Genomic DNA, 14,475 nt, shown 5'->3' with positions numbered 1-14,475 from the left:
TAAGGTCTTGCACTGGGTTCATTTCCAAGTTTTGTGCAACAAATATTAGCAGTTTGGTTTCTCACTGCCTTTACCAGGCATGAAGCAACATCAAGTTTAAAGCAAGGTGCTTCCCAATGGAAATGCCGTCCCATGACCTGCCGGCCACCTCTGTGCAGGTCGTGGGTCAAAGGTCCTGTATTACAGCAGGAATGAGCTGGTAATAGGAGGGCTTGTGGGCACAATTCACCACACACAGTGAATTCCTCATCTGGGCAATCTCCAGAAGGAGCACCGCTGCCTGTACCCCCTTCCCCGGCGACGGGAGGGGGGTGCGTGACGAGGGGGTGGGGGTGGTGCGGAGAGTTTCAGATTTGCTCTTACCTTTGAGAAGAGGTTGAAGCAGCCTAGCCGACTGACAATACAATAAACCTCTGGCAGCCTTTTACCTTTCCCATTCGGCTAAAAGCAACACAAGAAATAAAGGAGATTAAAGGGATTCAGCCAAAAAGGGTTTGGTAGCATCATAATTAGAAGTACTGTTTGGAACATAGCTCTGTGCCACAAGGTGGCAATCTACCATCCCCCCCCCCCCCCACAGTGGGTGGCCCAGTCCGCCACCCCGCCCCCCCCACAGTGAGTGGTACAGTCCGCCACCCCCCCACCACAAGTGGGTGGCTCAGTCCGCCATCCCCCTACATGGAGTGGTTCACTCCACATGGCAAGTGCCTCAGTCTGTACATTGCAGGCTGCTTTAGTTACAATACCTTTTCAGTACAGTGTAATTTTACATCTGGAGCCCTGGGTACACATTTCCAGCATTGACCCAGCACAACTGCCTCTGCTCGCACCAGGTCAGAGCTTTGCCATCTGCAGCAAGGGCTCCTGCAGCCAACTTACAACATTGCAAGGGCAGTGCCAGTGGTTGCACCTTGCCAGGCATGGTGCAGAGCCGTCCAATGGGGAGAGTATCCTCCAAACGGGGCAGCCCTCCCTACACCTCATGCTGCCACACATCCACTTCGCCAGCGGTCAAACTGGTGACCTGGGCACTGCCATTTGCTCCCAGACTCCGTTTCATGGGCTTTGGTTCCCATCCAGCACACCCCTTCCCCTTCCCATGCAGACTTTGCAAAGGCTGAAAACTTGTCTTAAGTATTTTTAAGCCCTTTAAACAAAAAAAGGTCTCAAAAGAGCCAACATTTTTTTTAAAATCTGCATATGCGGACACTTATCGTTAAGACGCTGCATCCCTTTATTTTTCTCCAGGCCCTTTCACCTCCCTCTATGTGCAAGGCTGGAGGTGGGGACGATTGAAATGATAGAGGAGCTGGCCTGGGTGTATTCAGTGAGACCAGCTCGAACAGAGCTCCCTGCAACTTTTTAAGCTGGGGCCTTGGGTACACCAGACATTACCTGAATCAGCCGGTATATATTTTGTACAAATCTCCCATGTTGTTCGCATTTACACCGGTCACACCTCACGGGAATGGGACAAAGGACTCACCAAGAGCTTCCGGCAGTATCCAAACCTCCTGCTTCCATCCTCACCAGTTAGAACGAAGGAAAAGGTTTCACTGTTGACAATGAACAATGATCTGAACAATGATTTGATAACAACCACTGAGTTTATCGTTAAGAGAGCATCCCACAGCAAACTGATATACAGACATGACGACTCACTATCAGTGTCTACACGTACCATCACTGGCAGAGGAAGAGCCCATTATCAGCGACATCACTTGCTTTAAAATCAGCTGATTCAAACACTCCAGGGAATCGCCCTTCAGTCACCATGGCTCCCTGGAGTGTAACATTAGAATCGGTGGATTTTCGGTGGTTGTGCACTGCTGATATCCAAATGAGACGAGCATTGGGCCCATCCGTCTCCGATATAAGCCCACGATTCCCCCCCCCCCCCCCCCAATCATATTGTCTAACTGCCCCTTCAAGCAGTCCACAAGTTTTGCCTCTACTCCCCTACCCAGAGACCACTGAAGGAATTGTTCACACAGGGTGAACAATTCCACCTTCCCAAGGGCAATTAGGGATGGGCAATAAATGCTGGCCTTGCCAAGGATGCCCACATCCCGTGATTGAATAAAAAAAACACGCGCTTCCTGATGTCAGTCCTTTCCCACTTTATACCTGTGTCCCCTTGTCCTGCACTCATGGCTTAACAGGATCAGCCTTTCTTGTGTCTCAGATACCCGTTTAAGGCCCCCTCTCATCAGGGTCCAGTGGGCCTTCAGGTGAAAACAGTCCCTAATTTGGTATTAATTAGCAATCTCACTTAAAGAAGCCATGGGCTGCTTGGTGTGAGAAATAGATGTGTCACACAGATGGCAGTAGGGGACACTCTTCTGAGCTTGAGGCTGGGGCATGCTGTTGGGGCAGGGTAGAGGGAGCTTCACTGAATCGAGCTCTGCTATCCTTGACCAGGGAGTGCACGATGTTGAAATGGGAAGAGCTCCATTCCCCAGCACTGAAACCCCTCGCTCTGCGGAGTACAAATACAATCGTTGGTTCATGTACAGTCCAGTGACTGCCACGTATGACTCTGAATGAACTCGCACCCACCTCCTGTCTGGTCAGGCAGATTGCTTTTTCAGGTCCTCATTTACATCCAATTCATTACTAACAGCCTGTACAGAGCAGAGACCCCAAGATGTTCTCTTTTTCCCAGTGCTCCACAGGGCACTCCTAGGTTTGAGACAAGGTCCAAACAGAGAAAAGGCCCCTTCTAACAATTCACCCATCATTAGAGAGTCATCAACCCACAGCTTTAAGTCCCACTTCAAAGATGAGCACATAATCTAGGCAGACACTCCCACTGCACTACTGAGGGAGCGCTGCACTGTCAGAGGTGCCATATTTTGGATGAGACGTTAAACCGAGGCCCGGTCTGTTCTCTCAGGTGGATGTAAAAGATCCCATGGCACTATTCTGAAGAAGAGCAGGGGAGTTCCTTCCCCGGTGTCCTGGGGCCAATATTTATCCCTCAACCAACATCACTAAAACTGATTATCTGGCCATTATCACGTTGCTGTTTGTGGGATCTTGTTGTGCACATATTGGCTGCCGCGTTTCCTACATTACAACACTTCAAAAAGTACTTCATTTGCTGTAAAGCGTTTTGGGTCGCCCAGAGGTCATGAAAGGCGCAAGTCTTTATTTTTCTTTCTTTTGCCTGGAATTTCCTGGGAGCTGCTCCCGGTCCACTGTCGTATCTGCGCCAGAAACCCAGTCTATGCCCATATATGGGGCTTCCGCCACACTTAAAGTCAAGTTACGGCGGCGGAGCAGGAGCAGCTCCAAAGAAAATTCCGGCCTATTAATCTCCTGAAGTAAAATTTACAAAATGGTAAAAAGTTTTTGGAGATTATTTCAACCGCTTTTACACGGCAGGTGGCAAAGATTTCATTCCCAACAAACACCGCACGTGTTACGAGAACCGGTACCTCATCAATTGGGAAACCGCAACCCATTCGCTGACATCAGGAAAGCAGAATTGTGGGATAGCTTTCAGTCTTTCCTCAGCGTCACGGGCCTGCCTTGTGGACTTCTCCAGCTGCACCAGAACATACGAACAAGCCTCTCATGAGTAACCATGGACTATTACAGCAAATATACCCAGCTCAGAAGTTCTTTTTGTTTCCCCTCTGACAATTTTCTCCCCCGTTCGAGCCATTGGCTTCAAGGTGACGCTTAGTTCCATGGGCATCAGTTGTCCTCTGGTACCACACCTGAGTGGCCATTCGTCACGCAAGAGCTTAGGCCGGCTTTTCATCACCAGGGCAAAGAGCCAGATCAAGATCTGTGAAAAATTCCTATGTTGCCATCACAGCCAATGTTCTGGTCACACCAAACATGGAGCACGGTGTTCCGTTTCGGTCACCTCGCCCCACAAATGACAGACACGCATTTGAGCCTGCGAGCGAAGGATGTGGGTTTGCACCCGATTCCCGGCAACAGTTTCCCATTTCCAGCACGCTACCAAAGAAAGGGAGTGAAAGGAGCCGGCCAACATGCTCCTGCAGACACACTGGCTTCTTACAGTGGGACAGAGGAGGGTGGGAGGGAAGAAACGGTCAGATTCCGAGTTCTGTTTCACTCAATGGTCTTTCACTGTGCCTTTAATGTATTTATAATTGAACCAGAGCTACATATTATAGCACGATGTAGAACTCCACGAATCACTCATCCAAGATCCAGTTAAAGGGCCGGTTGTTAAAGTGATGTTGCTTCTTCAGTCTTGGATGGACAATTCTTCTGGCATAATTTGGATCTTTACATTATCTGTTGGACTGAGTTCTGTTACAATTTGGGCTCTCATGCAAGGTGCTCACAGCAACAAGGCAGGCTATGTTGGACAGTGTATGAACTTATACACCTCACGCATGAATTGAATAGGTTGGTGCGCCGTGGGAGTAACAATAACCTTTTATCGCGTTACATACGAAAAATAAATTGGGATATTCATTGTATTCTCTCGATCACTCCAATAGACAGTAAAGCAACATGCTACACACTATATTTCAGGCTAAACTCAAAAGCATATATAGTGAGATATATATTTACACAGAAACAAATAACTAGTACAAGAGTAATACATGAATGTAACGGAGTAATTGTTAATCCTACAGCTCTTTAACCTGCTCACTCCATGCATGGGAGATACAAGTTTCAGCTCATAGATGGCATGGGTCTGCTTTGTTGCTGTATGCATGAAGAGTGTTGGGAGAAAGCCTGAATTGTAACAGACCTCACGGTTCAACAGATGGTAAAAAGATTCTAACATATCAGAAGAATAGTCGATCAAGGACTGAAGGAATAATATTAATTTTAACTCCCTACCACATGGAGTAGTTGAGGTGATTAGCATAGACGCATTTAAGGGGAAGATAGATAAGTACATGAGGGAGAAAGGAATAGAAGGGTATGCTGAAAGGGCGAGATGAAGTAAACAGAGTGGGAGGTGGCGCGTGTTGAGCACAAACACTGAATGGCCTGTTTCTGTGTTGTAAATCCTATGTAATAAAAAAAATGTAAGATATCATTTTAAAGCTCCTTTCACTTTTATTTCTTCCTATTTCTTCATAATCTGCTCTGTGGATCTTGTATAGGGAAGCTGTTGTAAACTGGAGGTTAAGGCACATTCTTGGTGCAGTGTATTGGAGGCTGGTAATTACTGAGCTGTTGTTGATACCTTTGAAGAATAGCAAGGGCAGTGGGAATCTCACCGTTACACTTTAAAAGGTGAGGGGCCAAGGCCTGTGACGCAGGACAACCAAGGAGGTAAGTCAGGAACTAGCGATTAGATGACCTGAAGCTTGGGTTGTAAAAGCCTGTAGACCAGGAGGAAGGGAAGACTGAGGATGGTAAAGGGTTTCTGAGGACTGGGAAAGAATGAGTGACGAGTTGGAGACAGCAGTAATTCAAACCAGTGAGGATGTAGGGAGGAGGTGGAGTGTGTCGGAAGGCAAAAGAGAGAACCAAGAATGGTTGAAATGCAGGAGGTGGTTCAAAGCTAGAGGCGCAAGAGGGATCGATCACCTGTCAGGTAACAGCAGTGGGAGTAATTAATGCCTGTAACCGCACTGGCCCTCCCAAAATACCAGAGAGCGCCGACCTCAGTGAATGGGAACAGTGTGCCAGTCCAGTGTGGCACTGACCCTCGGTGAATGGGAACAGTGTCCCAGTCCTGTGTGGCACTGACCCTCGGAGAATGGGAACAGTGTCCCAGTCCTGTGTGGCACTGAGCTCGGTGAATGGGAACAGTGTGCCAGTCCAGTGTGGTACTGAGCTCAGTGAATGGGAACAGTGTCCCAGTCCAGTGTGGCACTGAGCTCGGTGAATGGGAACAGTGTCCCAGTCCAGTGTGGTACTGAGCTCGGTGAATGGGAACAGTGTGTCAGTCCAGTGTGGTACTGAGCTCGGTGAATGGGAACAGTGAGCCAGTCCAGTGTGGTACTGAGCTCGGTGAATGGGAACAGTGTCCCAGTCCAGTGTGGTACTGAGCTCGGTGAATGGGAACAGTGTGCCAGTCCAGTGTGGCACTGAGCTCGGTGAATGGGAACAGTGAGCCAGTCCAGTGTGGTACTGAGCTCAGTGAATGGGAACAGTGTGCCAGTCCAGTGTGGTACTGAGCTCGGTGAATGGGAACAGTGTCCCAGTCCAGTGTGGCACTGAGCTCGGTGAATGGGAACAGTGAGCCAGTCCAGTGTGGTACTGAGCTCGGTGAATGGGAACAGTGTCCCAGTCCAGTGTGGCACTGAGCTCGGTGAATGGGAACAGTGTCCCAGTCCAGTGTGGTACTGAGCACGGTGAATGGGAACAGTGAGCCAGTCCAGTGTGGTACTGAGCTCGGTGAATGGGAACAGTGAGCCAGTCCAGTGTGGTACTGAGCTCGGTGAATGGGAACAGTGTCCCAGTCCAGTGTGGCACTGAGCTCGGTGAATGGGAACAGTGTCCCAGTCCAGTGTGGCACTGAGCTCGGTGAATGGGAACAGTGTCCCAGTCCAGTGTGGTACGGAGCTCGGTGAATGGGAACAGTGTCCCAGTCCAGTGTGGTACTGAGCTCGGTGAATGGGAACAGTGTCCCAGTCCAGTGTGGTACTGAGCTCGGTGAATGGGAACAGTGTCCCAGTCCAGTGTGGCACTGAGCTCGGTGAATGGGAACAGTGAGCCAGTCCAGTGTGGTACTGAGCTCAGTGAATGGGAACAGTGTCCCAGTCCAGTGTGGTACTGAGCTCGGTGAATGGGAACAGTGTGTCAGTCCAGTGTGGCACTGAGCTCGGTGAATGGGAACAGTGAGCCAGTCCAGTGTGGCACTGAGCTCGGTGAATGGGAACAGTGAGCCAGTCCAGTGTGGTACTGAGCTCGGTGAATGGGAACAGTGTGTCAGTCCAGTGTGGTACTGAGCTCGGTGAATGGGAACAGTGTGTCAGTCCAGTGTGGCACTGAGCTCGGTGAATGGGAACAGTGAGCCAGTCCAGTGTGGTACTGAGCTTGGTGAATGGGAACAGTGTCCCAGTCCAGTGTGGCACTGAGCTCGGTGAATGGGAACAGTGTCCCAGTCCAGTGTGGCACTGAGCTCGGTGAATGGGAACAGTGTCCCAGTCCAGTGTGGTACTGAGCTCGGTGAATGGGAACAGTGTCCCAGTCCAGTGTGGCACTGAGCTCGGTGAATGGGAACAGTGTCCCAGTCCAGTGTGGCACTGAGCTCGGTGAATGGGAACAGTGTGTCAGTCCAGTGTGGTACTGAGCTCGGTGAATGGGAAGTGTCCCAGTCCAGTGTGGCACTGACCCTCAGTGAAAGGGAACAGAGGAAATCTTCACAAATGTTTCTGATGTTGTTACATCGCGAGACCACAGGAATTTTCACACCTCAGTGTTGATGGCAGAAAGACATGTCCGATCGGTGTCGGGTTTGCACATACTTTCACACGCACAGCGCTGCCAGCCTCACCTTACTAGGAAACTGCTGTGTGACCTGAGGTTCGTAGGTGTTCACGGGAGCTTTCTTCCGAAGTGATACCACCACAAAGTATTCAAAAAGCTTCTGTTCCTGTAACTCGATTAAATCTCGCTCAAGGGTTTGATAGCGAGTGTTTCTTTTCAATGTGGAGTGCACATATACCAAGCGCTGACTGTGAGCTGTAAACAACAAGGACAGAAAGGTTAGTTTAACCAGGAGAACTACTGCACAGATATAAAACAGGATAACGTACAGCCGGAGAGAGTCCGGTACAGGATAACAGGCAGGCCGAGTGTGTCCGGTACAGGATAACGGGCAGGCCGAGAGAGTCCGGTACAGGATAACGGGCAGGCCGAGAGAGTCCGGTACAGGATAACGGACAGGCCGAGAGAGTCCGGTACAGGATAACGGACAGGCCGAGAGAGTCCGGTACAGGATAACGGGCAGGCCGAGAGTGTCCGGTACAGGATAACGGGCAGGCCGAGAGAGTCCGGTACAGGATAACGGACAGGCTGAGAGAGTCCGGTACAGGATAACGGGCAGGCCGAGAGAGTCCGGTACAGGATAACGGGCAGGCCGAGTGTGTCCGGTACAGGATAACGGACAGGCCGAGAGAGTCCGGTACAGGATAACGGGCAGGCCGAGAGAGTCCGGTACAGGATAACGGGCAGGCCGAGAGAGTCCGGTACAGGATAACGGGCAGGCCGAGAGAGTCCGGTACAGGATAACGGGCAGGCCGAGAGAGTCCGGTACAGGATAACGGGCAGGCCGAGAGAGTCCGGTACAGGATAACGGGCAGGCCGAGAGAGTCCGGTACAGGATAACGGGCAGGCCGAGAGAGTCCGGTACAGGATAACGGGCAGGCCGAGAGTGTCCGGTACAGGATGGACGGGCAGGCCGAGAGAGTCCGGTACAGGATAACGGGCAGGCCGAGAGAGTCCGGTACAGGATGAGGGGCAGGCCGAGAGTGTCCGGTACAGGATGGAGGGGCAGGCCGAGAGAGTCCGGTACAGGATAACGGGCAGGCCGAGAGAGTCCGGTACAGGATGAGGGGCAGGCCGAGAGAGTCCGGTACAGGATAACGGGCAGGCCGAGAGAGTCAGTACAGGATGAGGGGCAGGCCGAGAGTGTCCGGTACAGGATGAGGGGCAGGCCGAGAGAGTCCGGTACAGGATGGAGGGGCAGGCCGAGAGAGTCCGGTACAGGATGGAGGGGCAGGCCGAGAGAGTCCGGTACAGGGTGAGCGGCAGGCCGAGAGAGTCCGGTACAGGATAACGGGCAGGCCGAGAGAGTCCGGTACAGGATGGAGGGGCAGGCCGAGAGAGTCCGGTACAGGATAACGGGCAGGCCGAGAGAGTCCGGTACAGGATAACGGGCAGGCCGAGAGAGTCCGGTACAGGATGGAGGGGCAGGCCGAGAGAGCCCGGTACAGGGTGAGCGGCAGGCCGAGAGAGTCCGGTACAGGATAACGGGCAGGCCGAGAGAGTCCGGTACAGGATGGAGGTGCAGGCCGAGAGAGTCCGGTACAGGATAACGGGCAGGCCGAGAGAGTCCGGTACAGGATAACGGGCAGGCCGAGAGAGTCCGGTACAGGATGGAGGGGCAGGCCGAGAGAGTCCGGTACAGGGTGAGCGGCAGGCCGAGAGAGTCCGGTACAGGATAACGGGCAGGCCGAGAGTGTCCGGTACAGGATAACGGGCAGGCCGAGAGAGTCCGGTACAGGATAACGGGCAGGCCGAGAGAGTCCGGTACAGGATAACGGGCAGGCCGAGAGAGTCCGGTACAGGATAACGGGCAGGCCGAGAGAGTCCGGTACAGGATAACGGGCAGGCCGAGAGAGTCCGGTACAGGATAACGGGCAGGCCGAGAGAGTCCGGTACAGGATAACGGGCAGGCCGAGAGAGTCCGGTACAGGATAACGGGCAGGCCGAGAGAGTCCGGTACAGGATAACGGGCAGGCCGAGAGAGTCCGGTACAGGATAACGGGAAGGCCGAGAGTGTCCGGTACAGGATAACGGGCAGGCCGAGAGAGTCCGGTACAGGATAACGGGCAGGCCGAGAGAGTCCGGTACAGGATGGAGGGGCAGGCCGAGTGAGTCCGGTACAGGATAACGGGCAGGCCGAGAGTGTCCGGTACAGGATGGAGGGGCAGGCCGAGAGAGTCAGTACAGGATGAGGGGCAGGCCGAGAGTGTCCGGTACAGGATGAGGGGCAGGCCGAGAGAGTCCGGTACAGGATAACGGGCAGGCCGAGAGAGTCCGGTACAGGATAACGGGCAGGCCGAGAGAGTCCGGTACAGGATAACGGGCAGGCCGAGAGAGTCCGGTACAGGATAACGGGCAGGCCGAGAGAGTCCGGTACAGGATAACGGGCAGGCCGAGAGAGTCCGGTACAGGATAACGGGCAGGCCGAGAGAGTCCGGTACAGGATGACGGGCAGGCCGAGAGAGTCCGGTACAGGATGGAGGGGCAGGCCGAGAGTGTCCGGTACAGGATGGAGGGGCAGGCCGAGAGAGTCCGGTACAGGATGAGGGGCAGGCCGAGAGAGTCCGGTACAGGATGGAGGGGCAGGCCGAGAGAGTCCGGTACAGGATAACGGGCAGGCTGAGAGAGTCCGGTACAGGATAACGGGCAGGCCGAGAGAGTCCGGTACAGGATGAGGGGCAGGCCGAGAGAGTCCGGTACAGGATAACGGGCAGGCCGAGAGAGTCCGGTACAGGATGAGGGGCAGGCCGAGAGAGTCCGGTACAGGATAACGGGCAGGCCGAGAGAGTCCGGTACAGGGTGAGGGGCAGGCCGAGAGAGTCCGGTACAGGATGAGGGGCAGGCCGAGAGAGTCCGGTACAGGATGAGGGGCAGGCCGAGAGAGTCCGGTACAGGATGAGGGGCAGGCCGAGAGAGTCCGGTACAGGATGAGAGGCAGTACTGGCGAGGTTGAGGTACTGGGTTAACATGCAGCTGGATTGGTGACGACTCGGGGAATGTGCAGGCTGGCAGGTACAGGGTAACATGTCAGTTGGAGGGAGTCACATGCAGCATAATATCAGCGGATGGACAGAATGTCATAAACCACAAGCTGTAACACAAGCCAGCCAGTGTTGCTGTATCACCATCACTAGCAACCTGACTGTACTGTGCTAGTGAGACCAAGTGAAAGTTAGTGTACCGCACAGTATGTTGCAGAGAAACACCACACACAATATATTTGTATATTTGGTCTGCAGACTGATAAGTCAACTGTTAGAATAGTTACAGAATGAAACAAACAAGTTTAATATACGCACGGCTTACTGTACTTCAGTAGCTAATAATCACATGAAACGGAGACTCGTCACAGCAACCAATCCCCTCAACTGTCACAGAATGTCCATGGGTTCTCAGACACAGTTACTGGGTTAGCAGTTCCGTCACAGCTCCCGCCCTCAGTGCCACATATGCCAGGGCCAATAGCATAGTCCCAGTGCCTTGGCAACCGGAGAGCTGCTGTTTGGGCCCTGGGTGTGCCTGCAGTGCGAAGAGCTGACCTTGCACCACAATGAGAGATTGGCATAAGATTTCAGCACCCCTGGTGCACAATTCATGAAACAAAGGGGCACATTATCTGGCAGCAGCAGCGTTTAAAGGGCTGCCGCCGATCAACTGGGTAGAAATAGCTACAAGACAAAGATGGCAAATGGCACGCTTCCAGAATGCAGCTTTGAACATCCTGCTGTAGAGAAGTGCGGGACCGCAACGCTGTCCTTTTTGGAGCAGGAGGGACTCTTCCCCCTCTGAACAGCAGTGCGAGAGAAGCGTGGATGGAAGTAGCAGGAAGTGTCCCACCCGTGACCAGAACCGGGGAGTAGGTGAGGAATTGCTAGTCTCCGGAGGTGAGTGTGCTCACAATTTGCTTCAATTTTACAACGTTTCCTAACAATGCATCTCAACAATACTTCAGTGCAAGTATCACAGAGGAACAATTAGCCAGCACTCTGGCAACTGTTCACCTACCTCACAAATGCATAGGTATTCCCATGTTTTAAAGGGCCAACTCGGAATTGCTGTCACGTTAGTGCATTTGCTGTGAGCCATTAATTGTGGCAAGGAACAAACATCAAGCACACCGGCCGCACAAAGTTGGATGTCCGCCGACTCACAAAAGGGCCCCGATTTTAACTCCAGGTGGATTCCCCGCTCAGGCCCAAGTTAAAATTATAGTTGGGTCTTAATGATGTTATCGGGCCTCAACGTGCTTATGTAAAGAAGGACCCTGTTGTCTCCGGGTGCGTGTCCTTGCTGGCTGCCTTTGGAGAGCAGGTTAAAATTGCAGATGTTGCGGCTTTCAGACAGGCAAGAGCCAGGACGATTTTAACTGCCCACCCGCCAGGTTTCTGCTGAGCGAGTAGGTTTAAAATCACCCTCAAGGTGACTGGGATCCTCCTCTTTCACTGGCTGGGGCAAGTCTCTGCACCTCCACCTGTTCCAGCACAATGGTCCTTTTCAGGGCAAGGTTGTGTAATTGGCAAATGTATCAGGGGGGAGATGAGAATTTTTTTGCGCAGCGAGTTATGATGACCTGGAATGCACTGCCTGAAAGGGTAGTGGAAGCAGATTCAAGAATAACTTTCAAAAGGGAATTGGATAAATACTTGAAATGGAAAAAAAAATTGCAGGGCTACAGGGAAAGGGCAGGGGAGTGGGACTAATTGGATCGCTCTTTCAAAGAGCCGGCACAGGCACGATGGGCCGAATGGCTTCCTTCTGTGCTGTACGATTCTATGTTGCATGCCTCCTCCGATTCTACCCTTCCCCCGCACCCTCCACCACCACCCCCCTCCACCGGACCAGCAGAGTGGAACGGCCAGCAGGCTATCCACATGTCCTACTGGGGCAGAGCTCAGTTACAATTCCCTCCGCTAAGATGGCTTCAAGAAGGTACGACTAGTATCACAACCCAAGGACACCATGAAAAAAACAAAATTAAGCCACCACTCGATGAGGCAGATGCCCTTTAAAAGGAATAGAAACCATTGCGGCCCAACCATGCCCACGTTAGATGTGTGCTGAGCTCCAGCAATGGGACAACGTTATGAGGCCTTGACCTCAGTGATGAATTTTGTGTGGCCTTTCCTTTAGAAGGCTATCGCCGTGTGCTACAGGCGGACAGCAGACCTCAGGCTTCAGCACCAAATAATGCGGGTTGCCTACACCCAGAGTGCAGTTGTGCCGTGAGCACTGACCATCGCATTATTGGTTCCTTCACATATCCGGATTTCTGATTTTTTTTTTTTTATTATAAAAACAGTGAAGGAATTTGCGGAAGAGTTACATTTAAATGTTGGGGTTTTAAAGCAAAGCGCATTCACCCACGTTTTTTTTAAAAAAGCACAGAGGTGGAAGATGATTAAAATTCTAATGGGTTAGGCATTGAAGTTCCCCCTCCCTCCAAAAAAACTGTAAGCAATAAGCAATTTGTTAACCTCACACCCATTGTGTTGGGAGATCCCTGATCCTTGGTGCTTAGCAGGGATTGCTAGGCATAGACCTTCCCGAAGGGTTATACACACAGAGGTAAAAGCAGACACAGAAGCAATGACAGTCAGGCTTTTAAACAATAACATTGTGAGGGAAAGCTTGGGCCAGGCTCAGGAGGTTAGAATGCAGGCGGGTTGTTAGAAGTTACTTTGTGCAAATCAAGTGCGATGACCCACTAACATGGGAAAGCATAGAGTGTTCATTATTTTGTAGTATTACATGAAGCTAAGTTGTACTGATTGTACAGAAAGCCCAGTCACAACTGTTGCCTTGTATGTTCACATGCTGTGAAATTAAGCAGCTTGATGATTCGTATATAGCCTCATCTTACCAAGTGTTTTCTAGGTCCACCTTCAAATAGGTTAGAGAGGTGCATGTGTAAAAGACATGAACATCTGGTTCAGATCACAACAGGTACTATTGTTACACCCCCTAGGTTACGCTCTTGCTACAGTACAGGCACACCCTTAAATGCAAGACGCTCAGACTGCTTAAGCACTCAAGAAGCTCGACATCATCCAGGACAAAGCAGTCCGCTTGATTGGTACCCCTTCCACTAGCTTAAAACTCCACTCCCTCCACCACCAGCGTACTGTGGCTGCAGTGTGTACCATCTACAAGATGCACTGCAGCAACTCGCCAAGGCTTCTTCAGCAGCACCTCCCAAACCCACGACCTTCACCACCTGGAAGGATAAGGGCAACAGGTGGATGGGAACACCATCACCTCCAAGTTACCCTCCAAGACGCACACCATCCTGACTTGGAAATATATCGCCATTCCATCATTGTCGCTGGGTCAAAATCCTGGAACTCGCTCCCTAACAGCACTGTGGGAGTACCTTCACCACACGGACTGCAGCGGTTCAAGGCGGCGGCTCACCGCCACCTTCTCCAGGGCAACTAGCGATGGGCAATAAATGCCGGCCTTGTCAATGACGTTCACATCCTGAGAATTAATATTTAAAAAAAAGACTAGCGCTGCTGCAAATATCTAAGGCAGGGCCCTAAACTGTAATGTCACTGGGTCACATGTTGCAGTATCCTCACTGATAAGTGGGTTTCGGTGAAAGTGACTGTAGAAATTTCACAGTTACACATATCACCACCTCACATACGCGCAGTGTCCCCACACTGAATTTGGGGGTCTGTAACACCATAAAGAGCAATATCTCTTACTATATCCATAAAAATAGATCTAAGTACACAAGTTTCCAAACCTCAGCAATCCATCTCAGACCACCCTAATCATTAGGACTTTGGTAAGCAAGACTATCTGAGGCTAGGTGGGAATGTCCCAGCCATTACTGACAGATCTATTCCTCCAGGTCCCATCAATAAGCTAAGCTGGTTGATCAATCACCAACAATGCCCTGAAATAGTATGGACCTGCCTGGACCAGCTATCAGATTACAGGCTCTGATAGTTAGTTACAATCTTTCATCACAGGTAGGTCATGCTCGAGCTAACTTGACCCCATGTTCTCCATACATCATAAAGTCAA

The 14,475-nt window shown here is 51.5% G+C and overlaps 1 protein-coding gene across 1 annotated transcript in view; it reads right to left on the bottom strand.

Moving 5' to 3' along the window:
* The window catches only part of dennd2c (DENN/MADD domain containing 2C), a gene marked incomplete at its 5' end in the record, with an annotated part of 71,865 nt that overhangs the window by 29,481 nt on the left and 27,909 nt on the right, over window positions 1-14,475 (bottom strand). Inside the window, 4 exons of the mRNA XM_086011800.1 lie at window positions 364-441; window positions 1,487-1,556; window positions 3,441-3,550; window positions 7,451-7,638. Of these exons, the coding sequence (XP_085867926.1) occupies window positions 364-441; window positions 1,487-1,556; window positions 3,441-3,550; window positions 7,451-7,638 (446 nt within the window). The remainder of the gene's footprint in view (window positions 1-363; window positions 442-1,486; window positions 1,557-3,440; window positions 3,551-7,450; window positions 7,639-14,475) is intronic.

The sequence above is a fragment of the Somniosus microcephalus genome, chromosome 18, assembly GCF_052327205.1.
Source record: "Somniosus microcephalus isolate GS21.2 chromosome 18, FLI_Smic_1.0, whole genome shotgun sequence".
Taxonomy (NCBI): Eukaryota; Metazoa; Chordata; class Chondrichthyes; order Squaliformes; family Somniosidae; genus Somniosus; species Somniosus microcephalus.
Note: the sequence above shows the minus strand (reverse complement) of the source record. Positions and strands in the feature narration are given on the sequence as shown.